At 46.0% G+C, this 25,275-nt stretch overlaps 1 protein-coding gene across 4 annotated transcripts in view; it reads left to right on the top strand.

Moving 5' to 3' along the window:
* Positions 1–13,114, top strand: part of SLC10A7 (solute carrier family 10 member 7) — a 257,182-nt gene extending 244,068 nt beyond the window's left edge. For all 4 annotated transcript variants that reach the window (XM_045880336.3, XM_064585137.1, XM_064585136.1 and 1 more), the window contains 2 exons: positions 9,237–9,382; positions 11,516–13,114. In XM_045880336.3, coding sequence (XP_045736292.1) covers positions 9,237–9,382; positions 11,516–11,545 — 176 coding nt within the window. In that variant the 3' untranslated portion in view covers positions 11,546–13,114. The remainder of the gene's footprint in view (positions 1–9,236; positions 9,383–11,515) is intronic.
* The last annotated feature ends 12,161 nt before the right edge of the window (positions 13,115–25,275 follow it).

Here is a 25,275-nt window from a genome sequence, read left to right as displayed (position 1 = left end):
GGACACTGGGGAAACTGCTAGAGAGCTCATATTTGCATATGTTACTTAGTTGTACCTCATTTTGGGTGACTCTTGGTACAAAAAGGACAAAAATGTTTCCTTCTGTGTCTCATACAGCAGCAGTCGAGTTTCTAATGCTGCGGTACAGTCATAGCAAAGATAGTATGGCAGGAGATTCCGGTTAAAGATGGAATGACACAGGGGCGCCTGGGTGGCTCAGTTGGTTAAGCGACTGCCTTCGGCTCAGGTCATGATCCTGGAGTCCCAGGATCAAGTCCCGCATCGGGCTCCCTGCTCGGCGGGGAGTCTGCTTCTCCCTCTGACCCTCCTCCCTCTCGTGCTCTCTGTCTCTCATTCTCTCTCTCAAATAAATAAATAAAATCTTAAAAAAAAAAAATAGAATTCCAAACCTTCATAGTGCTTTAAAAAAAAAAAAAAATGGAATGACACAAGAAGAACAGGGAAGCAAGTAAAATGTAAATCATTGGCAACGGTAAAGCAGCATAATCCACATACTAAAATACCTTGGAGAATTTGAGCAGAAGACCAGTCATTGAGATGGGAGTGAATGAGAACAGATCACACAATCTGTGACATCCTTTCCCCCTTCCTGAGGGAATCGGCAGGAGGTAACTTGCCAGCCTTTGGAACATACCAGCGTATGTTTGGGGGGAGTCCTGGAATAGTCAGGATTATAAGCAGAATGTAATTTGGGGGGCTGTGCAGACTAAATAGCTCCTGCTCCAAAAGACCATATCTTAGGGGAGCTCTTAACTGATCCAGCAGGCCTCGGATGGGCAGCAAGCCAAGCCATACCTATTGATCTAGAAGTAGGGGGCCTTTCTTTTTACCCCCACTAAAAGAGAGACAAAAATCAGAATACCCCAAACATTCACTGAATCCATTTGCCTAACCACTGTGTTCCTAGACAGCAGTGCTGCATTCCTCACTGCCATGTATCATGATGTTGTTATTGGGTGGAATTTGCTCTTTGCCTAGATCTGGCGTGGTACTCTCTATCTTCTCTCCCTGTTAAATGAGTAAGAGCATACACTCCTTGAAGGCAGTGGGAGGGGGGCAGTTACCCATTAATTCACTGGACCTAGAAGAGTGTCTGACACATAATGGACGAAGACTTACTACTTACAAGACTTTGAGCATTATTTCACTTAGCATTTAAAAAAAAAAAAAAAACCTGCGAAGTAAGTACATTTTACAGATGTGAAAACTGAGGTTGAATAAGTTGCCCAACCGAGGTCACGCAGGTGGTAAGTGGTAGACATGGGATTCTAACCCAGGGCTCTTTGACTCCCGTGTCAGGCTTCTTCCCCTAGCCCACCCACCCCCCACCCCTTCCCCACCCACCCCCATGTCAGGCTTCTTAACTGCTACACTGACCTGCCTCATGTAGGCTACTGGATATAATAGATAATAAATCGCTTCATGAAAGTGACAGCTATATTACTGAAAATTAGCCTGCTTTAGGGTTATCCTGACTGAAAGCCTTTTCTAACCAAATGCCAGAACTGTTGTTGTACTTTATCATGGCATCATTTTGTGTTCTAGAAATGGCATGTAATTGCTCCTTTGTTTAGTAATTGACATAAATTAGCACCAGTGAGTTTGACTTTCTGCGACTGTTTGTCTCTAAAGAGAAGGACTCTGTGTGTGTGTGTGTGTGTGTGTGTGTGTGTGTGTGTGAGAGAGAGAGAGAGAGAGAGAGAGAGAGAAAGGTTGGCACTTAGCGATGCTAGAGAAGAGTGTCTCTGTTCCTCAAACAGCGACTGCCTTCCTGGATTATGTTATGATTGGGGAGACCATCTATCCCAATGACTTTTAAAGGCAAGCATGGTCTTTTCTGAGAGATTGACTGAGGAAGAGATAGACTCCAAATAACAATGTGTGGGACATTTAGATAGTAAACTTATGGATGTTTCTAACTAAGAACAGACTAAACAAAAGCGGGAAATCACCATGACAACTGAGGAGAGAAGCAACTGGATTCCAGATTTTCCAGCAGCTCTTTCCAAAACTCAGTGAAAAGTCTAAGAAAGCCTTTAAATGGACAACAGGTCATGTGAATTCCAGCGAATGAACCCCTGAAAGACAGGAAATGATGCAGGTGATTGGAATATGCACGATCTTAGCTAAGTGAGCACCTAAGTGTAATATGAGACTTCAAAGGACGCAGACAGCGTTTTTCAATGTATTTCCTCTCCCACTCCACACTTCAATACTCCTTTCAAATTTCGTGTTCCTCGGTCAGCCCAGTTTCTTTCCTTCCCACCACAGCAAATTTTATGCTAGGAAGTACAGTCCTCTCCCCAAGGGGTGTGTGGAGGCATTCTCTCTGCAGTCTAGCAAAGCAACTAATATTTGTTCTATATCCTGTCCTTTTAAATAGGAAATCTTACTTTAGTACCTATTCTTAAATAATCAGTCGTTTATTAAGTAGCAGTCCTGTGCTTAAATACTGCAGGAGATTAAAGGAAAAATGTAATACTTTGCCTATGTTCAGGGGAAAACAAAACCTACCCTGAAGAAAATAATGGCAGCATCAGCAAATGCTACATTAGCTGATGCCAGGAGGAAGAGCGACTTCTTTCCTCAAAAGAGGAAGAAATCCGTAGAGAGGTCACCCTCAGGGTGGAGGAAATAGAAAGCTGAGCCTGAATGAAGCCACAGGATTTAGGCACTAGGGAGAAGGGGCAAGATCCAGCAGAGGCTCAGCTCTTACAAAGATAAGAAAGTGCTAGACCCGAGCCAGTGACAGCAATTGGCAAGGGAGAGTTTGGTTTAATGGAGTTGGCACGGCTCAGTGATTAAAGGTAAAGAGACCGAGGTCCAATTCTGCCTCTACTGGAATGCGTGATGTACGATGTCAGGCAAGTCACTTAACTGCCCTAAACCCCGGTTTCCTCAGGCTTAAATGGGAAAATCGCCCCTACTTCACAGGGCCGTTGTGAGGATTAAATGAAATAATGCAGGCCAAGCACTTAGCATTCAGTAAGCACTTCCAAAATGGTGGCTGTAGTAACTGTTCTTTACTGAAGTTGAATAGGGAGAGAATGTGATGAATCGGCCCTGGAAAGTCATTGTAATTCTTGAGCAGGCTATTGGCTTTAATTAATGTGGGTTGGGGGAAGATGAATCTGGCCAGAGTTTGGAGGATTGATGAAGGGAAGAGTCTGAAGACGGGGTGATGTCAGGAGGCTGTAAGAGTGATCTTGGCTCGATTTTCTGAGGCACTGAATTAGGCAGGTGGCAGTGAAAACTGAGGGGGAAGGAGAGTGGCAGATGGAGGAAAGAATCTACAGAATTCAGCGGCTTGGTCAAGGGGTAAGAAGACAAAGATAATCCCCAAACTCTCAGTTGTAGAAACTGGGTAAGCCAGTGACAGAAGGGGTTACACAAGCCATGCTGACATGCATCCCTCTGACAGAGGAAAGCTGAGGTATCAGGGCAAGAGCTACCAGAAGGCGAGCCCCCGGAGGGCGGGGACCTTGGCAGTGCTACTGACCTGACACCCCCAGCAACGAGGACAGTGCCTCACATCGGGCAGAGGCCCCAGAGGTATTTTTTAATGAACGGACGGGTGGATGGTGAGAACATGGTGCACCCACAAGTAAGTAAGCTGAACAGTGATGTGAAGTAGCTGGGTTTTATATTATGAACAATAGAGCAGGCTCAGCCTTCAGTGTGGGTTCAATAAAAGTCCATATTTAATCTAGAAAGAAAAATGTTGCTCAAGGAAACATGAAAAACTGTCCATCCAATAGAAAGTATAAACTCTTGGGGCGCCTGGGTGGCTCAGTTGGTTAAGCGACTGCCTTCGGCTCAGGTCATGATCCTGGAGTCCCAGGATCGAGTCCCGCATCGGGCTCCCTGCTCGGCAGGGAGTCTGCTTCTCCCTCTGACCCTCCCCCCTCTCATGCTCTCTGTCTCTCATTCTCTCTCTCTCAAATAAATAAATAAAATCTTTAAAAAAAAAAAAAAGAAAAACTCTTGCAACTTGAACATTGATACAAAGGGAATTTTCTAATTCAGAGAACATAAAATAAACATACTTAAAATAGGCAGGAAAAAAAAACTTGTTCTTGTACGTATTGTTTTATCCTTTCTATCCTGGGTATAGGATAAAAGAAACTCCTTACTTGCTTGTTAGAAGAAGAAAGCTCTCACTTGAAGTTCCTACTTGGCAGATGTCAGTTGAAAGCTCTGCTTATGGACTATGTTGCGGTGTCAAACTCTGTTGGGTAATTGTAGATCAGTGTGTCATGTGTGACATGGAGCCATGGCATGCTGTACATTACTGATTTCCCAAGTGTCTGGAGCAGGTAGTAATGTGCTGGGAAAGTGCTCTTTATCTACCCACACAGTGTACTTGTAGAGCAATGGGGAAATGCTTTTGGTGGAAATTACTTTAGTCAGAAAAAGAATCCACTTACAATATGCGCCTTCTAACATCTTTCAGACAATGCATTGTATTAAAGAGGCATTTTTTGATTAATGTTTTATAAACATTTTTCAGCATGACAGCTTAAAGCCCCTGTAAAATTGTAAATGCGTGCATCGTGTTCACTTCCATAAAGTCAAATGCCATCTCATAAAGTCTAGTTGGATCCTGTCAACCATGGTGACACAGAATCAGTACCTGGGAGCATTAAAATTAATTTGCTTCATTTATATTACTGCAGTGATAGCAAGATGAAAAGAGTCCTATATTTAAATTTTACTTTAAAAAGAAAACTCTTTCTAGTAAGTTTGTTTGGTTTTTTTTAAATTATTGCCATTTTTTTCTCCTACTTAAAGAATATAGTGAAAAAGGAGTGATAGTCTGCCCAGTAAATTTATGATGCAATCTGGAAGAATACAGATCCATTCATTCGACACACTCCTTTTGAGCACCTACTCTATGCTCAAAGATGAAGAGACCGCCGGTGGTAGTAAGTGCAGTGAACACTAAGCTGGAGCATGTTGCAGGTTGGGTAAGCATAGAGTAGAAAGGACCTGATGGCCAGCCTGGGACTTTGAGGATGGCATCCCAGAGGAGGCGACGTAAGAGCTGAGGGCTTGAAGAGTGGGTGAAGCAAGACGTGGGGGATGGGCATTGTAGGCCAAAGGAGCTCTTGTGTAAAGGCCTAGTTGGGGGGGGGGGGGGTGATGGGGAGCAGCACAGGCATTCCTCCAGGCTGGAGCATGGAGGCAGGAGAGGGGAGGAGCGTGACATATAGAGACAAAAAGGGATGGGGGCCAGGTCAGGAGGGTCCTCGTGCACCGCACTTAGGGGTCTCCCCTGGGTCACAGACTCCTGAGGAGTTTGATAGGATCAGATTTTGTGCTCGCTCTGGCCACAGAGCGGAAAAGAGCTTAGAGAGGACACACCTAAAGTCAGAGACTGGTGTGGAGACAGCGTGGGAATGCCGTTGAGAGCTGACCGGTCTGAAGGAAGCTTATGGGGAGGAGGTGTGAGTGGTCACAGGGACGCCCAGGAAGTCACTTCGTGCAGGGTTAGGTCACATTCCGCTCGTGGCATGCCTCGCCCTTTCACAGAGCAGTTCATCTGACTGAAGGAATGAATGATCGAGTGAGTTGTTCAACAAGCGAGTGAAGAGGATGAGAGGGGGCACATCACGTAGGCTTCTGGAATAAGAGCTACCGCTGGTGTTCTGACTTGACTTGAAGATCACATTTTGCCCAGTTCATGACCAAGTGGCAGAAATCACTGTGTGGTGAGTGTAGGGGCTCCTACAGGTTCCTAACCTCGCTCTATTGAATTTTGCATCATCATCCTGATAGTGATAGCAACGTGGCAAAGATGCCCTAGAACTGACGTATTGAACTCACTGCCTGCAAGTGATGGCCACCAGAGCATGGAACGTTCGAACGTGGAAAAGTTAACTCTCACTCAGCTTCTCCCAACTTCTTTCTACACTGACCTTCGAGGACATGAACATGCAGACTGGAAGCTCTCTCCTGGGGGGCAGCGGGGGGGAGGACTGAAAGGAAAGCAGGGAAAAAGAAAGATAGAAAGATACAGATAAATAGGAGATTGAAAAGAAACCCTAATAATTGGAAAGGAAAGTAGAAATCAAATAATTGAAAAGTAAGGTGGATTTTAAGACTGAGGGAAGATAAAGATTCCTGAAACAAATAACATATGACTTGAATCACTGGGGTCCCCCTTCCCTCACCAAGTGATTGAGCTGTGCATCCTCCCCAGGAGAGGAACAATCAAGGGTACATGACAGGGACTTGGGTCCGAATCCCTGGAAGCTAGGCTTTTTTTTCTCTCTGTTATATTATGTTCAATCATATTTTTAACATTAGTCGCTTCGAGTGCTAGTGATAGGAAATTTGATTAACGATTAACGAGGAGGTATTGCAGGCACGTAAAGCAAGAAGGAGAAATCCCTATTTAATTCGTCGAACGTCTGTAGCAGCTGCTAGTCATCACGGATCCCTTCTCTTTGTCAAGCAAGGTGAGTAACTGTAACACAAGGCAAAGGAAGGAAAGCGCCTGTAACCGCCAGGGTCAGTCAGGAAAACTGAAAGCGCTCTTTCAACGTAGGGAAGATTAAACAGTGTCAGAAAACTGAAAGGGGGAAAGGGGGACGGTGAGGGCAAAAAGGAGTAAAGACCGCAGGAAGTAGCAAGAGCTAGGGGAACAAAGGGAAATTGGGGTTCTCAGAGCCTAGGAGCTCGGAGGAGGAAATGGGGGCTCAGGCCTCTTAGGAGGGGCACAGCGAGCTATTAGCTGGAGCCAACTATTGCTGCCTCTGCCCCCTGAAGGTGCTGTTACTCGTAGGAGCCCCAAGTACCTCCTCCTCCAGCCTTCCTCTAGTGCCCCTGCTGGCAGAAGCATTCAGGGAGTGGGCAGACAAGGAGGGGTGGTGTTCGCAGAGCCCCAGCCCCAACCCCTTCCCCGAGCAGCATACATACAGAAGAGTGTGTTTGAAGATGAGCCCCAAGAGCCGAAGAACCAGCACAGGGCCAGAAGAGAACATCACACAAATTGGGATGAGGGTCCAAAGAAGGTAGAAGGTCACTTGTACACTGAAAGCTTCTTGAGAGTAGAGACTTGGCTTCATCTTTCTGTCTGTGTGCCCTAGACACTTCTGGGGGTGTCCTAGCAATCACTTAGCTCCTTAAGCATATGAAGTCACAGGAACATCCTGGTATGGATGGCCGGGGAGTTCGATGCGGACTTCTGCTTCTGGAAGTGCTTCTGGGAAGCATCCAAGAGGAAGGAGTTCCAAAAGAACCTCTAGACAAGAAAGTTTTTTGCATACCACAAAGCTGCATTTCTGCTTAATGAAGCTACAATCCCCGTGGCACATTGAACTGAAGACCTCTGAGACCTTGAACCTTCCCTGGCACAGAGGGCTAGAAATGCAGGTTGTGTGGGTTGCAGTTCAGACCCCACCACCTGGGACAGTTTCCTGACCCTGAGGTCCGTTTCCTCATCAGTAACGTGGTGCGAACACTAGTTTTCACCAGCCTCCCAGGGTTATCGTGAGGCTTCATTCATTCATGGGAGAGCACTTGGGCAGCACGTGACATCTAGTAAGCCCTCATGGCATACTAACGACGATGGGCATCATTATTGCTAGCTTCATGTACCTAATTCCCCACACTAAGATGAATCTCTGCTGTGGCTTACCTTGAGACACCTTGTCTCTCTTGCAGCCAGTTTCTGGTTACTGAGCCCACTTCAGCTTGCTGAGGAATGACAGAGCCCGAGTCTTCGCCAAGAAAGGGTAGTTTGAGTGATTTAGCCCAGCAGCCATGGTCCTTGAATGCTGGGTCAGAAACCCCCGCTGTCATCACTTTCAGGGACAAGTATCTCCATATTCCTACCATGTACTTCCTTCAGCCCTGCTTTTACTCCACCCCCCATCCCTGCGCTCCTGAGCATCATCCCTTAGCGCCAAATAACCTCTCCTGGAAACAGGAGGAGGACACTTAGCTCTTCTTTTCTCATCATGATAACTTCCCAGGTTCATAATATCAGATGCTGCTTTGCGACTATCAATTGATTAAGTCTATTATTTTTAAAAAGAAAGCTCTTTTGTTTTTTATATTGGTGAGAAGACAGAAAGTGCAAAAATCTAAACATGTACTTTCCAAGCTTTGAGAGAGAGATTGTTGGGGACGAGTTAAGTGTTTTCAGTTTATGGCAATGATTTGTGAGGCTATGAAAAAGAAAGCGGCTATGAAATACATTTTTGCATAAAGGTTTGAAATGTATTAGAAGGAAAAAATAATTGAAAAAGCAGAGCTTTCCTCAGTGGGTTATAATAAAAAGTTATTTATGTGCCATCAGTGTGCATGTTTAGGAGCTTGGGTCCTTCTCAGAGGCTGTTCTCAAAGAAACAGGAAGGAAGCAAAGCTATTAAAGCTATTCCATTGAAAAAGCTGACATACATACACAGTAATTCTGACAACTGGGCCGTATTAAAACAATTGGTAATAATAGTCAAATTGCTGGTGTCTGATTTCTCTTATAAAAGCTTAATAGGTACACACTGTAGGCAGCTGTTTGCAAAATCTGCAGACCTTGCCCTTGGTATAATAGAATGGTAGACTCAGGAAGTAGTATTCATTTACCTGAGTTCCATTAAGACCTTCACTGTGGGGTTTAAACATTCAGCCCTAATCTTAGAATTCACCTGCCATATAATATCTCATAAAGCTCTTTGAGATCGTTGGCCAAAAGAGAAGGCACAAAGCCTCTATTAATGTTCATTTAGTGGAAGTGCCCTCCCACTTATAATGGTATATATTATATATTATCTTACCATATCCTTTCAGTTCTCAAAAGTGAACTTTGGGACGTGAAATGATGCCGGGCAGGCATCCAGCGGACTGTTTCACGACAAAGCAAGAAAAGATCCATTTTTGAATCTCTGCTTTACTCATACTCTTCAGCCTTCTGAGAAGCAACTCTTCTCTCCTCTCCTTGGTAGACAGCCTGCTAATTTGCAGTGGGAATTATTGGTGCCTTTGAACGTTGACCACCTTGTCAGTTTCATCTGTTCTGGGTAGAGCTTAGAGTTTTAGGTAGTGAAAGGAAGATGGAAAGATTTAATGAGTCTTTTGAGACATTCCCTATGAACACATTCAGGGGGAAAGATGGTAATGACCTAGTCCAGAGTTCCAGTTTTAATGGAGTGTCTTTAGTTTGATGACAGACTGAATTTGCCTCTAGATTTTCTGTCTTCTTTGTTCATCAGGAATTCCAATGCTCAAGATCGTGTTTGCAGGCCACGAGCACCTCTCTCTAATATCTGTGCCCCTGCTCATATACCACCCAGTTCAGATCCTTCTGGGAAGTGTGTTGGTGCCAACAATAAAGTCTTGGATGGTGTCAAGGCAGAAGGTGAGACTCTGGAAAGATCTCATTTGAACTCAAATCAGACTCAAATACTATTTTTGAATCTTAGCTGTTCATATACTTTAACTTTTGCTAGCATATGCTCATCCTCAAGTACATATTTTCTTAACCAATCACAATAATAATGACACATTGATCCATATCAATTTGAAAAGGAGGACTGAGGGTTACATGTTTTATATTGTTATGAAAGTATACCTAAAATGCAGTTTTAAAAAGCTTTAAAAAAAAAAAAAATCCACTCACGTTGGAGGACATATTGCAATGGGGCAAAGGTGAATATACTCAAAATATCCTACCCCTCCTCTCAGGTATACACCTTCTTTCCCCCACCCCGTCTTCCCTGCGTGTCCTGATTTCACATGCCTTTCTAAATCTGGTAGCACCTGGCTTTATCTAAAATGTCTACTTTATTTTTAATTTTCCAGACACCTAGTAACTTGTTTGCACAGCGAAACTATGTGTTGGAGCATTTAAAAAGTTTAATTAACATAGGAGCCCACACAATGTCAATTTCACCACGCTTAGCTCAGAATCTTGTAACTTATTCGATATCTATAGATTTGCTTTCCTAAATTATCAGCCAAAATAAAATCCGGGTAATTCATACAGAGTTTCAATGCTGTGTGTACCATCGGAGCGCCCGGCGGGCTGTGGGCTGGCTCCTTCCCAGTGGCTCAGACGTTACAGGACTGCCCCGAGCCTGGGCACAAGGTGGCAGCTGTTACCCGGAGAAGAGTGGGAGAAAGAGACAGCCAGTGGCGGGGGCATGCCCGGTGTGGTGTCCTTAGTGTCCTGAAAATGGAATCGCCATGCTACCACCTGTTGATCTCTGTGTGTGCTAAGCACATCCCCATCTTCCCCTGGTTCGGAGCGTGGGCCTTGAGCCAGCCTGCGAGCTCAGCCACTCCTCTCTGGGTGACCCTGGCCAGCTTATTTCACTTCTCTGTGCCTCAGACTCACGAGAACATCTGCTCCTCAGAGTTACAGAGGCTTCTCTGGCAGGGGTTTGATGAAAGCTAGCTGCTGTAATTGTCACTATTGTCATTGTCGTTCATTACTGTCTACAACACTGTAGCTAGCTCTGCTGTTGCCTCTGGACAGCTTAGGAAGGAGGCTCGGGGAGTCGAGCAACTTGCCCGAGGTTACGTGGGGCGGGTTAGTCAGTTCTAGAGTGAGGACCAGAACCCTGGTCTGTTTGGTCCCCAAAACCTTTCCCTGATACCACAAGGACACTCGAGACAGAAATACAACATTGTTTTTAGAAGGAGTGCCCTAGGTCCCCGGGATCCTACCTGAACAGGTTAGCCCACCCAGCACCTTCCACTTACCAGAATGGTAGCGATTACCATTCCTTACTGGGTACCACTCAGAGCTCCAGTCCGCCCACTCAACAGTTGGTAGAGGAGCGGTTTAGTACCTTTTTATTTCTATTACTATTTAGCCCTTTTGAAAACTTCCATTTATATCTGTCGATGTATATACACACTGTTGGTCAGCATTGATACACATAAATTTTGACAAAGAATGAAGAAAAGTATTTAAAAATCCTAATATTCTGTCAAAAATATGCAGTTGTAGTGAACAACAAATTAAACAGAATGAAGTTTGTCTTCTGGATGTTTAAAAGCAGAGTGACAGAAGCATTTCCAAAAGGGAGGCTAAATTGGACAATGCTGTTCATTCTCCTTTTGCACAGAAACCACTCCAAACCCGGGAGGTGTTGGCTGCCTTAGAATAATCCAGAAAGTGTGGAATATTTGCCCATCCCATTTGACCACAAAAATAAATACACACTGTCAATCATAAGGGTATCCATGAGTATCTCTTCTGCTTTACAAATAGGACTGATTGAGACCCATGGCCACCCTCCAGTGTACAGCGGGATGGTATGAGTAGCCAGAGGGGGCTGGAGAAATGACAAAGTCCACTAGCCAGTGAGGTGGGCAGGTGGACCTGTTTGTGTCCAGAGGTTTGGATTGTTGGTTAGGTAATGCTATCGGGGTGGGTGGGCTTCGTCTTCCTTCTAGTAGCATAAATTATCTGGTGTTAATGGATGCTTTCATTTTGTTCATAGATACTGTCCAGCTCTGAACATCATGTTGTCCTTTCTTACAGGGAGTGAAGTTGACGAGGCCAACAGTGTAAGAAAGGAGGCACTCTTCATGCAGCGATGTATATATGTACAGGATTGTACATACAAACAGTTCTGAGGGCTTGTACTTGGGAATGTTGCTTCGATTGCATATTTTATTTTTTTACACAAAAATATGATATAACAGTTTAAGTGCCTTAAAATGTATTTGACAGGAGTGTTACGTCCAAAACCTACTTTGTTGGTTACTGCCAGGGGTGGTACCATATCTTGGAGTGGTTTAATTTTTTTTTTTCCAAGCACAGGAAACCATGATCGTGACAAAAAGCAAACATGCTTTCCTCGTACCACCTTCACTAGTTACTGTGCTGTTTGAAATGAGGTCATACCATCAGGAAAATCCCTTCTGATGACAGTGAAAATTTCCAAAGTCTTATTCATGAATACTTTGATTTACTGTGTGATTCTTTGTTTCTACAACTGTGACATGTCTCTTCCTTATCAACTCAGCAGGGGTCATGGATTGCATAGATGCAGAAAGGCATAAGTTATCTGCATTTCTTGACATCATTTTTTAGACATTCCTTCAGATAGTTTCCACACAGAAATTCCTCAGTCCCATTATGAGATTGTGGTGTTTTAGGTCTTAAATTTATTATAAGGTGCTTCAAAGAAAGAGCCTGATGTTTGAGTTAGAAGCAAGTGAAGTTTTGAGGCAAACTACAGGACTTGCATTCGGGATTTTTAAAATTTCCATTTATTTTCCCTTTTTCTGCCATAATTTCTTTCTTAACTGTTTTCCAGCACACTTGCCAACTCCTAACAGCCAAATGTGAGATGTAAAAATGTTACAGTCAGTTTGAGAACAGCAACAGTTAATGATGGATTTTATTCACATTCCACAACTGAGACCAAAATTTTTTCTTGCTACACAGATGTCTGAGCACGAATTGCCCCTTTTAGCCAGAAGCAGCCTGTTTCATCCTTGAATTAAGCACACTTAAAGGCATTTGAGACAAGTTATTAATGAAAATTTCCTTGGCAGATTTGACAAATGTTTGCAACAATTTCTTAAAATTAAATCATATTGTTCTTATGAATAAATAAAAATATAAAGGTCATGGACACAAACAAATGTTACATATACACATTCTGTCTAGCCAGATGGAAAGAAAAATGGGCACAGAAAATGCAAAACCATTCATTAACCAAAAGATCAAATAAAACAAGTCCCCAGTTGGGCATCAGCTTTCAAAGGAGAATTCAATCTTTGCTTCCACTGTGGCTGGACGAACTTTCACTGGACCCAAATAGAGAAGAAAGCGATATAGAGAATTAAAGGACACTGTTCCTCTGTTTCCTGCCCAGCATTCTGTCACGTCCTCTCTGCATGTCCTCTCTTGATTTCACAGGCAGTATCGGCATCCTGGGTCACACTGACGCTGACTCTGTGGTCAGCAACGGAAAAGAGCCTTCCTTAGAAACTTACCAGGTTTATCAGTAGCGTAAATTCATATTATCGTCACGACCCGGTCTCATCTCGTGTTCCTTCTGACCATTTCAATATTACTGAACCTCATAAATTTCACAAGAGTTATCCTCAGTGTAAGTTTTAAGGCTAGCACCAGATTCTGCAAAAATCTATGGTGAACAAGGCTGTTTGTCAAGAATTTCACTTATATCTAAAACTCCAGTAATTTCGATGCTCACAAATGGAGCACAGAAAGGTTTTCATGTTTTGTTCCTACAAGTTTCTTGGAATTTCAGAGGCAATGGGGTTGTCTGTCTGAGCTATAAAAATCTTTCTCCCTAGCATTAGAATACTGATTTTTTTCTCCCCAACGTATCTACCTCTATTGTCTAACACCTACAGTAGGTGTGATTATGGGATAAGGTTCAACTGAAAATGCTATAACATGCTTTAAAAAACATGTTTTGTTTTCAAATAATCTCTACATAGTGCATTTTGATGGCTTTAGTGATACGTTTATGCCTATTTCTTTTTTTACACAGTTACTGTGGTGTATTTTTCCATAAAGAATTAAAAAATAAAATCAAAATTTATTTGTAAGTCATGCTTATTGGGATTTAATTATTCACCTCAAAATATTTTATTATTGTGTTATGCACTGTCAGGCTATCCGTTTATGCATTTTTTTTTTTTTTGGTCTAAATGTATTTATGAAGGAAATACATTAGATTATGTTTACTCATTTTTCCACTTGGTTTTTTTTAAGTGGTTGTTACGAAATTTGATTTTTTTAAATGGGTGATAATGTTAATCTTTTCATGTGTTCTTTTCTAAGTTTTAAATTCTGTATTTTTTTAAAATTCCCTATTCTGTTTAAAACTAACACACCTCTGGCTAATGTTCAGTGTTTGTTTATGCTAAATACCAAATTTTTACAAAAGGACTGGTGAAATAATAAAGTGGATTATTTATGATGAATGGAAGATGGAAATAATTCTATGATTAAACAAAGAGATGTTTCAGAAATCACAAGAGAACCTGTGGCTTATTTTTAACCTGGTTTCAGATGCACTCATAATGCCTTCCAAGTCTCTCTCGATTTCTCTTTATTCATTCCGGTACTATTATATCATTTATGCCTAAAAACACATAAGCTTCATAATCGTCCAGGTATCCATGTCATCAGTACCTCCTCCGTGGCATCATGTTAAAATCCAAAATTCGCCCTTGCTTTTTGGTTAGAGTTGTTTTCTCTGCAACAGGGTTGAGAACCAAAAGAGAAACCTACCCAACAGGAGGGGCCAAATTTAAGTGATCTGAATTTTAGGCACCCCCGTCATATTTTCAAGGGATAGAAAAGACAGAGCCTTGGAACACCTTTTCCAAGCACAGTGTTTCTTTACGAGCACCTTACCTTGTGTGGAATTCCATATTTGTGTCTTCTTCTTTGGCTGTTTTCCTGGCTTAGCAATCCTCTTCTCCCTGGCAGGCTGTTGGAAATGCCATCCCCTCAACGAGGCTTTCCTGCCTGCCCCCCCAACTCCAAGCCAGCACCAGACTTGCTCCCTGTGACATACCCTTAGAACTTGTCCTTCAAGTTCTGAAACCTTTGCCTCATCTGATCATGACGTTGCATATGTCTCCTACAGTGTGGCCCCCATTTCTGTTTCTCTGCAGTGCCTAGCACAGTGCCTGGCTCAGAGCAGTAACCAAAAAATGCATGTCAATTTTCTCAGCTGTGATCTTAATAAGTAGGACATGAACCTTCGAAATTCTGAGAGAGCACTTCCCTACATATAGATCACTACTAGTTTACAAGGAAAACTGACTTCTTTACTGCTGTTCCTATCTGAATAAGACTGGAGCTGCATCGTGCTACTCAAGAGAAGTGCATTACTTCATAGTGGTGTAAATACGAACTCTCCAAGGTGACATTGCAGGTGTGAAAAGCAAACAACTTTCATCTTCTCTGCTCTGACAGCACAGTAAACCCTCAATAATTCAGGCTAAATCAGGTTGGGTCAATCGGAATTAGTGACTACTTTATATGCATAAAAAATAAAGAGTTTCCCTTGTAGAAGTTTTAACATACTACAAAGAGTAGATGCAGATTATTATGATTATCATCCTATCATTGGTTTGTATAGAGACATAAATGAAAGGTCTTATAAGAGTGTATTCTCTCTAGCAAGCCAACTCATCTTATTTACACTATAGGACAGTTTCTCAAATGTGAGTAAAATAGAACCTCATTCAAAGGGAAAAAAAATTTCTCATAGACCCTGGGAAACTCATCTACAGAGCCAATTCTGAGAAATTGCATTAAACAGTATACGACCGTAACTAACAATCCATCGGGGCCCATGTGCTTGTGGACACAGGCGAGGACGAGACCCATGAAATCACAGCACGATTCTGAGTCATAGATGGTCCCCTGGATGATTTCAACAACTGAGAAATTCCACACAGCCCAGGGTTTCTGTGAGACCAGGCCTTAGAGTCCGCTGACAGGAAAAGACAACACACTGAAGAGATCGATCCTGGCCTCAACCATACGCGTAGATCATTCCCTCCACTATTCCAGATGTGAAATCCTTACAACGTGGTTGGTTTGTACTCACTGCTGGAAGTTCTAGAGTCTGACTCTGGGTGTTCATGGAGAGCACTGTTGTCAGTGGGCATCCTGGGCTGGTTTTGCCAACGTGCTAAAAGCTCATCCTGTATCTTTTCCACCAATACGTGTTCACCACGACTTCCTATCCTGGGCCCCGCTCCACTGGCATCTCACGTGTGGTGTGTTCTGACAGTGCCCTCGCCCCACAGCCGTACCTGAGAAGTCCCATGCGTGTTGAAGATGGAGCAAAATACCATTTTATCACTCACCTCTCTGCTTACGAAGCCAAAGAGCGTTGTGTGACATCCTAGATTTGTTACTAGGATCAAATGAGATAATCCCCACAAACAGCTTGTCACAGCACCTGCCACTTGGCAAGAACTCAATTAGCGGCAGCCATTATCATTGCCCAACAACGGATGGGACCTGGGTAAACCACGCTGGATGTGTAGAGTCAGGTGTCAGGCTCAGTTCTGCATGACTCCTAATTATGCAAAAGACCTATTACAAAGTCCATTAAATGTCACTAATCAAGTCAGGAGGTGACCAGGGCATGAGTCTTCCTTCATCAGTTAATGAAGATACCTGACTCTGAATTTCAAGATGGTTGCAGCATCTATCCCTGTCTTCCAGCAGGGATAGGAAGGCCCTCCCAGCCCGCCATTCTATCTGGGTCACGCCTTTTTCTGCCTACTCCTAAGAACTCCAAGCAGAAACTTTGCCCGGTTTCCCCCAAAGCCCTGAGTCTGGCTAAGAACCATCTGAAAAAGCAGTTGACGGACAGAGCTGCCCCCATATTGATTCCGATTGACTAATGCCTGCTTGGGATGAGTTCTGATTCGGGGGGCTGCTCCCAGAGCAGGCCCTGTGGTCACATCCCTCTCAGAGGGCCCTTCCTTGAGCTCCCTGCATCCAGGCTGAAACGTTCCCCTTCCGCTCAGTTGAGTGCCACCGTGGTCCTGGCGTGGCTGGCTGTCCATTCCACACGCCCCCTTTCCACTCACCCCTTTAAGGTTAACATTCCCAGGAATTCCGGTGTCCGATTTTTCTTCCCATCCCCCACCCCCTGCTTTTCCCAGTGCCTTTCCCACGGTCCCAGCATCAGCTACCTTCTGTAAACCAGCAAGAGCTCCCAGATCAGTAGCCCTGAGTGCGCATCTGACTACATTTGGACGTTCCCACGTGGGTATCCTCAAGGTACCTCCAACCCCACACTCCTGAAGAAAAGCCAGCCACCTTTTCCTTTCCTTTCCCTACACTCAGTCCTCCCCAAGCCCACCTCCTATGTTGCCACAGCAACCAGGCCTGGTGACCCATCCCCCCAGACCTTCACCTCTCCCTTTTCATCTTCACTAGTCACCAAATTCTCTTGATCCTATTACAAATCTTCTCCTTAATCTCCACCTTCCTCACCCCACTGCCAGTGTCTTAAAATACCTTAAAAATGTTATTTTCTTCCTCCAGTAATACCTTTCTCCAATCCAGGGCACATTTATCAATCACCTGCCATGTGCCAAGTGCTCTGCTAAATTCTTTACATGAATTAACCCCACTTAATCCTTAAGACAATTTTGACATTGGTGTGATTATTCCCATTTTACAGATTAGAAAGTGGAGCCTCCAAGAAACTAAGTTCCAGGTGCCACAGCTCATAAGTTGTGAAGCCTGGATTGCCTCCTGGGTTGCTGACACGGCCAGCACCTCTGTGCTAATGACCCCATTTTCAGGATCCCACCACAGCCCCCACCGCCGTGAGAGACAATCATCGGTTATTACCAATTGCCTACTGCATTTCTTCACTTGCTATGATACCACTTATCAGGTTGTGCTGGACTATCTTTGTCCACATATCTCCCCCCCTCTAAATAATTCACTTCTTCAACGGAGGACTTTGTTTTGCTTATCTCTATAACCCTGATGACTAGCAGAAAGTTTGCCTGATATTAGGGACCTCAATAAAGGTTTATTGAATAATGAGTTAACCTATAAAGCCCTCCAGATTACTTTTCTGATTCTGGAGGGCAGATGTCTTCAGATTATGAAACACTATTTTTGGAGAGTTAGCATGTGACTCAATTATCATTCAGTGAATGGAAAGCATCATGTGAATCAATCTACAAATGCTTCTGAAAGGACTCTTTTTTCATGAAAACAATAAAAATAATAATGACAGTTTCAAGGCCAGAGTATCTAGACTTCAGTATCCCTCCCGATGCACATTCCTTGTTTTGCCATCCGCTGTGGGAACCATCTCTCTGGCTGCTGTATGTGCAAGGGTCCTGAGGTCAAGGTCAGACATCCAGCCTGGAGAAGCATGTAGCTTTTGGCCCCAAGCTCATCAAACAGACCCTGACTCTCTGCCCTTCGTCTGCCTTCTGCTTCTCACTCCTCTGGGACACACATGCATCCCTGCTTACCCTCCTGGGACATTAACCACTCAGCCCCAAATGCTAAGTGAGGATCCAACCAAAACTCAACTGGCGAGGAGAATGCATGGGCAGATGCAAGAGAGAGCCCTGGGCCAGGCATAACAAGGCCAGGCAGGCCAGTTATTGTAAAGGGAGCCCTACATCAGGGCCTTTTACCTCTGGGTCACTGGTTCAAATCCAGCCAGGCCTCGGCTGACAGAAAATCATTACCAGCTCTGTGTCAGGTTGCTTGACAGATGGAAAATGAGTTTCTGTCTCCGTCCAGCCGGCAAGTGTCCACATCACACTTGGCACTAAGCAGCTCTCGACTCTGTGGAGACAGAGGAGAAGTCAGGCGACAGTCACCCTAGGGTCAGGCAGGTCCCTGAGGTCAGGCGAGCCTGCCTTTCAGCGTTCTCTGCGTGCAGGTCTGACAGCCTCCTTGTCTCAGCCTTTTCATGAGCGCTTTATTAATCTGCTTGTACTTTTTTTGTCTGAAGACATTGTTTAACAAGTCGTTTGAAGTAATGGAACAGCTGAGAAAATCTGATTCCGTGGCATCGAAAGATGAGCAGCCAAATTATAACAGGATAATATCTAAGAGGACATTTTTTTTCCCCTTGGTTGGGCTGGGCCAGGCCAGGCTGGGCTGGGAGCCCTGGGCCGCTGAATACATCCAGCGGCAGGGGTGGGGCTGCTGGGCAGGGTGGGCTGGAACCACAGGCTTCACTCTGAAGCTCCCTAGATAAGGGGCAGTGGGAGACAGTTCCCTCTGGGGCATTTGATTTTCCTCTCTTCTTCCCTCTTAAGAGCGTCAAAGCCACTGGTCTAAAGGCATTTCAAGCTTAGAAGAATCCTCCTCCCCTTCCTGTGCAGAGACTAGCTCTGCCAACCCCTCGGAAGGGTGTCTCCTCTCAGACACCCACACACTGGGCTTTCCTCATCACAGCCACATAGGAAGAATTCACACCCAGCACCCTGATGGTTCTGAGAAATGCAGAGCATAGTCTCACTCGGCTGCATATTTCCCAACCTCCTCCCCTTCACAGGGGCTGAGAAACCTGTCAGCGCTGTGCCACTCTGGGGCCGTCCTTGGAGAGCTTCGCCATCAAAGGTGTTCTTTTTAACTCTTTCTGGGATTGCCGCCAAGTTGCACCCCTCCTGGGTCATCCAGGAAGCCCCCAGTCCTCCCAAGACTGACTGAACAGAATGAGCCCATTCAGCTATTTAGATCCATCCCCAGCGAGTTTGCTGTCTGAGATTCCTTGGCCAGCATGGGGCACACTGCGTGGTCCCCTCTGTTGACGCTCTAGAGTGTGGGAGCAATGGGTCCCACGATTCTAGAGTTCACCTGGCTTGTGGCAACCTGGCCAAGGCATATGGAGGGACCTTCTGAGCCATCTCTGAGAGCAAAGAACCAGGGAACCCATAGTCACATTTCTGTCCCTGAGAAACCCACTTTCCCCCTCCTTTCTGTGTCCCTCAAACCCTGCTTGTTAAGACAGGAGCCTGGGGTCCCCAGACCTGAGCTTGACCTCACCTCACCTCTTATTTGGTTGATCTGGGGAGGAGAGACAGGAGCACAGAGAAGAGCACAGGGCTCAGGACCACCATGGCACCTGCCTCTCTCACTTCCCCGTCTTCTTATCCTCTCCTCGGAGATTTGTGAAGCAGAAAGGAGCCCCGAAATGCCCAATTTGCATTTTTCATTCTGTTCCCTCTCTCTGTTGGACACACCGGTATTATCAAATAGAGATGACCCCAGTTGTATCTGTTGTTGTTCACATATACCAGCAGTTTTAATATAGATTCCCTGCTGCATCTGAATTTCTGTGAGGGCTCTACCCATATGTGCAGTCACTGTTACAGCATATGGTGTTACTTTCCTTGACAAACCGGACAGAAGCTGGGTTTTAAAGTTCTGTGCATGTGTGTGCACGTGTGTGTGTGTGCACTCTTGGTTTTAGTTACGAAGTCATATATCCTCATGGAAAAAAACATCGGAATGGAGTAGAGCGAGAGCGGGGTCTGCAGAGCCCGCTTGGGAGACCTCTGCCCCCCAGCCCCTCTGCTCTTCGCTTCTCCGACTCCCTCCACCGCTGCAGCCCCGAGCCCACAGGGCGGCCCTTCTGAGTCGCCTGCAGCCGCCTAGCTTCTCCGCAGAGCCCTCAAGGCTACTTTCAAATGCGGCCCCGCGCCCCCTCCACAAAGAGGAATGGAACGTGAAGAAGCCTGCAGCACAAAACCCAGGGACAGAGAGAGGTCTTTGGAGGATTGCTTGTCTGCTCACGTGTGGGAGGGCACAGAGGGGACAGGGTCAGCAAAAGGGAATGGGACAGACACCGGTCTGCCAGGCTGGGCCTGAAGCAAGCTGTGGTCTTGGGCCCTTGGACTAGCCCTGATCTTCCAGTACGTGAGACACCCCAGGGAAGGGCCCTCCCTGCTGCCCCCGCCCGAGCTGCGCGAAGCTTCCACCCCGAGACACTCGTGTACACAAAAAGAAGCAGATGCCTTTGTGCTCTCTGGCTTCCTTCTCTAGCTGTGCTTCTGGAAGCATGAGGACGATTTCCAAGTGAAGGCCGAGGGCTTGCCTTGACATTTAGAGAGGCTGTCTTTGCGGAAGGGCGAGACGCAGCATCCGACTGGTCGCCAGCGCTGAGCCAGGCACACAGCAGATGCTCTGTGAAATGTTATGTGGAAGTGAACTGCTTCCACCCCCAGTCCCACCACTGCGCTGTGTCCTTCTTCAAAACACCGCTCCCCCCGAGTCTGGTTTCCTGCTCTGAAATGGGGGTGAGGATGGCACCTCACAGAGCTGTTTCCAGGATGGAATGAGGTCACTCACATAAGGGAATGACGTTAACTCCAAAGGGTGACAGGAATGTCAGAGATGGGAGAGCGGAGTCCTGTGTATCAGATGTGCCCCCAGAATTGAGGTTTTAGGGCTAAAAGCTGCTCTGATGTACCCACTGACGTTATTCTATTCTCTGGCTAAGAACATTGTAAGAATAATCCTTCCCCACCCCTCCCCCACCTCCACCAATGGAACTCAACGGAGCTCAGTGGAGCTATTTCCTTTTGGGTGGAAAAAATATTTATTTTTCTAACATGGGCTGTATGAAAAAGAGGGGGGGGGAAGGCTGCTCACCACCGCCCTGGACAGCCCTGGCTACACAAAATATGCACAGCGTCCTTCCAGCACCGAGACTTGGTCTTATTTACACTTATTTACATATCGAGCGAGATCTCCATGGCTGCCTGCCCGGAAGCCCTATTTTTCATTGTTGGCCACCCAGCTGCCCCCTGACCCTTCCTGGCACTTTTCTGAGGATTTCCGGCCACTGCTAGCCTGTAGGGAAGGGCAGCAGATAGGCTCCTTGGAGGGGAGCTCAGCAAAGGCTAAACTCCCCCAGAGGCCCCGAAATTCAGCATCTCACAGCCCCTTTGGCAAGGCGATTCCCAGTCTGCTGAGGCCGGTCCCCCACGGAGCAGAAGGGGGTTTGGGCTCTGGCTGGTGGGCCAGCTTAGCAGCTTGGCCGGCTGCATCCCATGTGGACAAAAGGACAGGGGAAGGGGGAAGCAGCTGCCGGTTCGCTTCCCAGCTTCCCTCTCTGGCTGCGCTTCTAGGAGAATTAGGAAGAGTTCCAAGTGAAGGCAAAGGCCTGGGTCCGAAATTTAGACAGACTGGGTTTTTTTCCTTCTTCTTTTTAAAACACGGCATTTCCTAGACAGAGCAATAAAATATATATTGATAAATATTTTCCAAGAGTGCCCTCTAGTGGAAATCTAGAGGCAGGAGCACATCTTAGGAATAAGCGACTTGGATCCCAAACTCCCGGAAAAAAATAAAGTGCATTCAAGCGAGACCTCCTTCACACGTGATCTGAAAACATATCACGTTTCTCCCACGAGGCCATAAAATGTCACATGGCCTTAATTGGAAACGAAGGCTGCCTTAAGTCTTTAAAACGAAATCGTGCTCTACTTTTGGAAGTGGAAACCATCATGTTCTATGGACGGTATTTTGGGGCCCAAGTGCAGAAAAAGCGTGTGGAACGGGACGACGAAAGAGAGTCACTGGTCGCATTCCTAGGCTGGCACGTGTTGCTGGCTGAGCGCTTTTACTTGGGCTGTGGGGGAAGCCAAGGCGGCAATAACGTCCAGCCTCAAAGGCCACACACACTGCTGGGTTTTTACCTCGGAGGATGTGGGACAATGAGTCATTTGTGCCTCTTCCTGGTTCTTCCTGGCCAAGGTCAGCTTTCCCACTGGAACCGAGCAGCTTGGCGCGGGGCCCGAGCCGTCTGGAGCCTCTGAATGGTGCAGAGCCCGCGGACGGGGGGCGCCCCCACCGCGCTCCTGGGGTGGGCGGCCCAGGTCGGGCTCCCAGGCAGCCCCTGTCCAGTCGCAAAACCTCACTCACCCTGCTCAGTGTAGCAGCCAGGGCCTCCTCGTGGAGGCCGGAGGAAATCATCAGTCCCAAATAAAGGTTCCCCGGGGCCCCATTCTGTGAGAGGGTAACTCGAATGGCTTCTGACCATTCTCATCCTTGCTGGTGAGCTTGGCAAAGATGATTCACTTCTATCCGCTTGGGTGGATTCCGATTCATCTCGTAACCACTGCCACTACCAGTGGTGAGGAAAGAGCTGCTGGTCATTTATTTCTCCATTCAACAAATGTATTTTGAGCACCTCCTCTGTCTCAGCATGTTCTAGACTCTGGCCACCAAGGCAGACAAGGCTCTGATCTCGTGGGAATTACAGTCCAGGGTGGAGATGGATGACCTACAAGATACCGTGTTGAGCCTCTGAAGGGAACTAACAAGAGTTAATTGAGTGAGTAGCAAAGGACCGAGACGGCACACTGATTATACCTCCGACTGAACGTGTTGCTTCGCTAGCTCTTTCCAGTGGCACAGTCTGGCCTGTGTCCTGAAGAGACGCCGGGGAGATGCTCCTCCACCAAACCAGCTCAGATCTCAGCCCACACCCCAACCTTCCTCCTGAGCCTCCCTTCCTGCGGTGCCTCTCCTCCCGTAGCCCAAGGGACAGGTCTCCGGACTCAGGGAAAAGATCGCCCTCCACTGATGCGAAACGCATCCCTGACCAGACCTCGGGCAGGAACAGGAGGGAAGAAAAGGCCACCAGAGGTGACCACTGACAGTTCCTCGGCTGTGGGCGGGGAAAGATAATAACGCACTCAGCTACACGCAGATGGCAGTGTGCTGATAGTTCGAGTGCAAGGACAGATAAGGGCATATGCCCACCCGGATGAAGTGTGTGGGCAGGCCTCCCTGAGAAGTTTACATTTAAGCATCTATTGTGTGCCAGCTATTTACCGAGTCAGAGATCGAGGATACAAAGATAAAGAAAAGTGCTTCCTGTACCTTCAAAAGGCTCAGAGCCCCGTGGCGAAGTAATTATCTCCTAGGATTAAAACAACAGGATTTCAAAATAGCCCTAAGGTCTATCACTCACAATAAATCTGCCAAGTAATTCATGCCCCATTTTAGAGATGTGGAGACTGAGCTATGGGATATGAAGGACCTTCCAAAGTGGAGCTCATCAGTCACACTGTCAAGTTTGGGCTAAGGCCCTTCCTACCTCCCAAATATATTTTTTTTTCTTTCGTACAGCATGTTGCTTGGTGGAAATGGGGATGAACCGTGAGATCCCAACGTCTCTCTCAGCCCAAAGGTTTCATGGGGGCACACTGCTCCGTCCCACGTGGGTTAAGAGAACACTGCCCTTTGCCCTTGTCTCCCAGCACCTGGCTGAAGGACTCTTCCTCCATCTAGAGAAATAGGTTTCTTAGAGCAGTTCTGTTCAGCCGAGTTCTCAGCCCCAAGGACTTACAGGAAGTATTTTGAGGAGGAAGGACAGAGGGACAAGCAAAGGAGAGATGATTGACCTGGACGTCTTTCACCCCAAAGTACCTGTGCTTGGATCCGTCTATGTATGGAGCTTCCATTAAGAGCAGATTCTTTTTGAAAAAGGAATTCTGAAAATTGGGAGAAAGGGAAAGAGGTGGATTGGGATCAGGGGCTGGGTGTAATAACCTTCATCTTGGTGTTGGGTCTAGGGCCCAGCTTGGAAATTGGACGATATCACCACCCTGCCATTGGCCACTCCATAGAGGCAGGGACCATGCCTTTCCTCCCTCGGTATCCTGCACCTTTAATACAGATTCTGCCACGTGGCGGGTGTTCAATCAATGTTTACCTAAGTGATCTGAATTAATTAATCTGAATTAATTCAGGCTTCAATTAAGTCTCCAGCTTGGGCGCCCTCCCTTTTTACTCCTTAATGTTCAACCTCTCATCTTCCGAGTCAGTGGCGACCATTCCCAGAAAGGGCTGGAGATACGACAAAAGGCTTTCCTCCAGGATCCAGGGGAAGCCTTCAGGAAACACGGCCCATGGACCTAGCACAACATGGACCATGCTGCCTCCCCGGGGCTATTCTACAAAAATAATTGCTGGTCCCATGGGTACTTCTGCTTTACACTCAGGAAGAACTGGGAGCGTGCTGCATGTCTGCTCGCACTGGAGCAATGAGGCACAAACATGAGCCTGGGAGCATGGTTCTTGGAGGCCTGGGAGGTAACTCCCTCCACAGATGCCTTGAATGGCCTCATACAGACAGACTCGTTTCTCTTGCAGAAATGCCTTGTTTCACCCATAACCTGTTCATGCACTGAATCTATATTCAAGTTCTGCTATGTGCCAGGCACTGTGCTAGATGCTAGGGGATATAGCAGAAAACAAATACACAAGAATCCCTGCCTTTATGGAGTTTATATTCTTCAGAACCTAAAACAGCAGTTCTCAGCAGTGGCAGCATATTCAAATCACCTGGAAAGCTTTAATAACTATGGACGTCGGCCCCACTCCCAAGAAGTCAGATTTAATTGGCTTGGGATCCTGATGTCAGTATTCATAGCTAAAAGATTTGGGGCTAGATGAGAGGAACTCTAAAGGTCTACGGAGAAGCTTCTAGTCTTTCCAATTATGCAATGAGCCAATCTCCCTCCTTATTACTTATTGAAGTTACTTATTAATATTTACTTATTCAAGTTGGACCTTTCCCCTCGCATCAGGCTGTGGGAGGAAAAGGGGAAACGCACAACTTGCTTTTTGTTTCCTCCAGAATTTCACTACGGCCTGTGTCTCTTAGCTTCCTGCATCAGGTGTCTTTTCTTCTGGAAGCCGAGACTACCAGCTCAGGTCCTGAAACCTGACTGTTGGAGATGGGCAACCTGTGTCTTGCCTCTGCCTTCTGTCACCCTGGG

The sequence above is a fragment of the Mirounga angustirostris genome, unplaced genomic scaffold, assembly GCF_029215605.1.
Source record: "Mirounga angustirostris isolate CCGP_5_RB_7025 unplaced genomic scaffold, mMirAng1.0.hap1 SCAF_2, whole genome shotgun sequence".
NCBI lineage: Eukaryota > Metazoa > Chordata > Mammalia > Carnivora > Phocidae > Mirounga > Mirounga angustirostris.
Note: the sequence above shows the minus strand (reverse complement) of the source record. Positions and strands in the feature narration are given on the sequence as shown.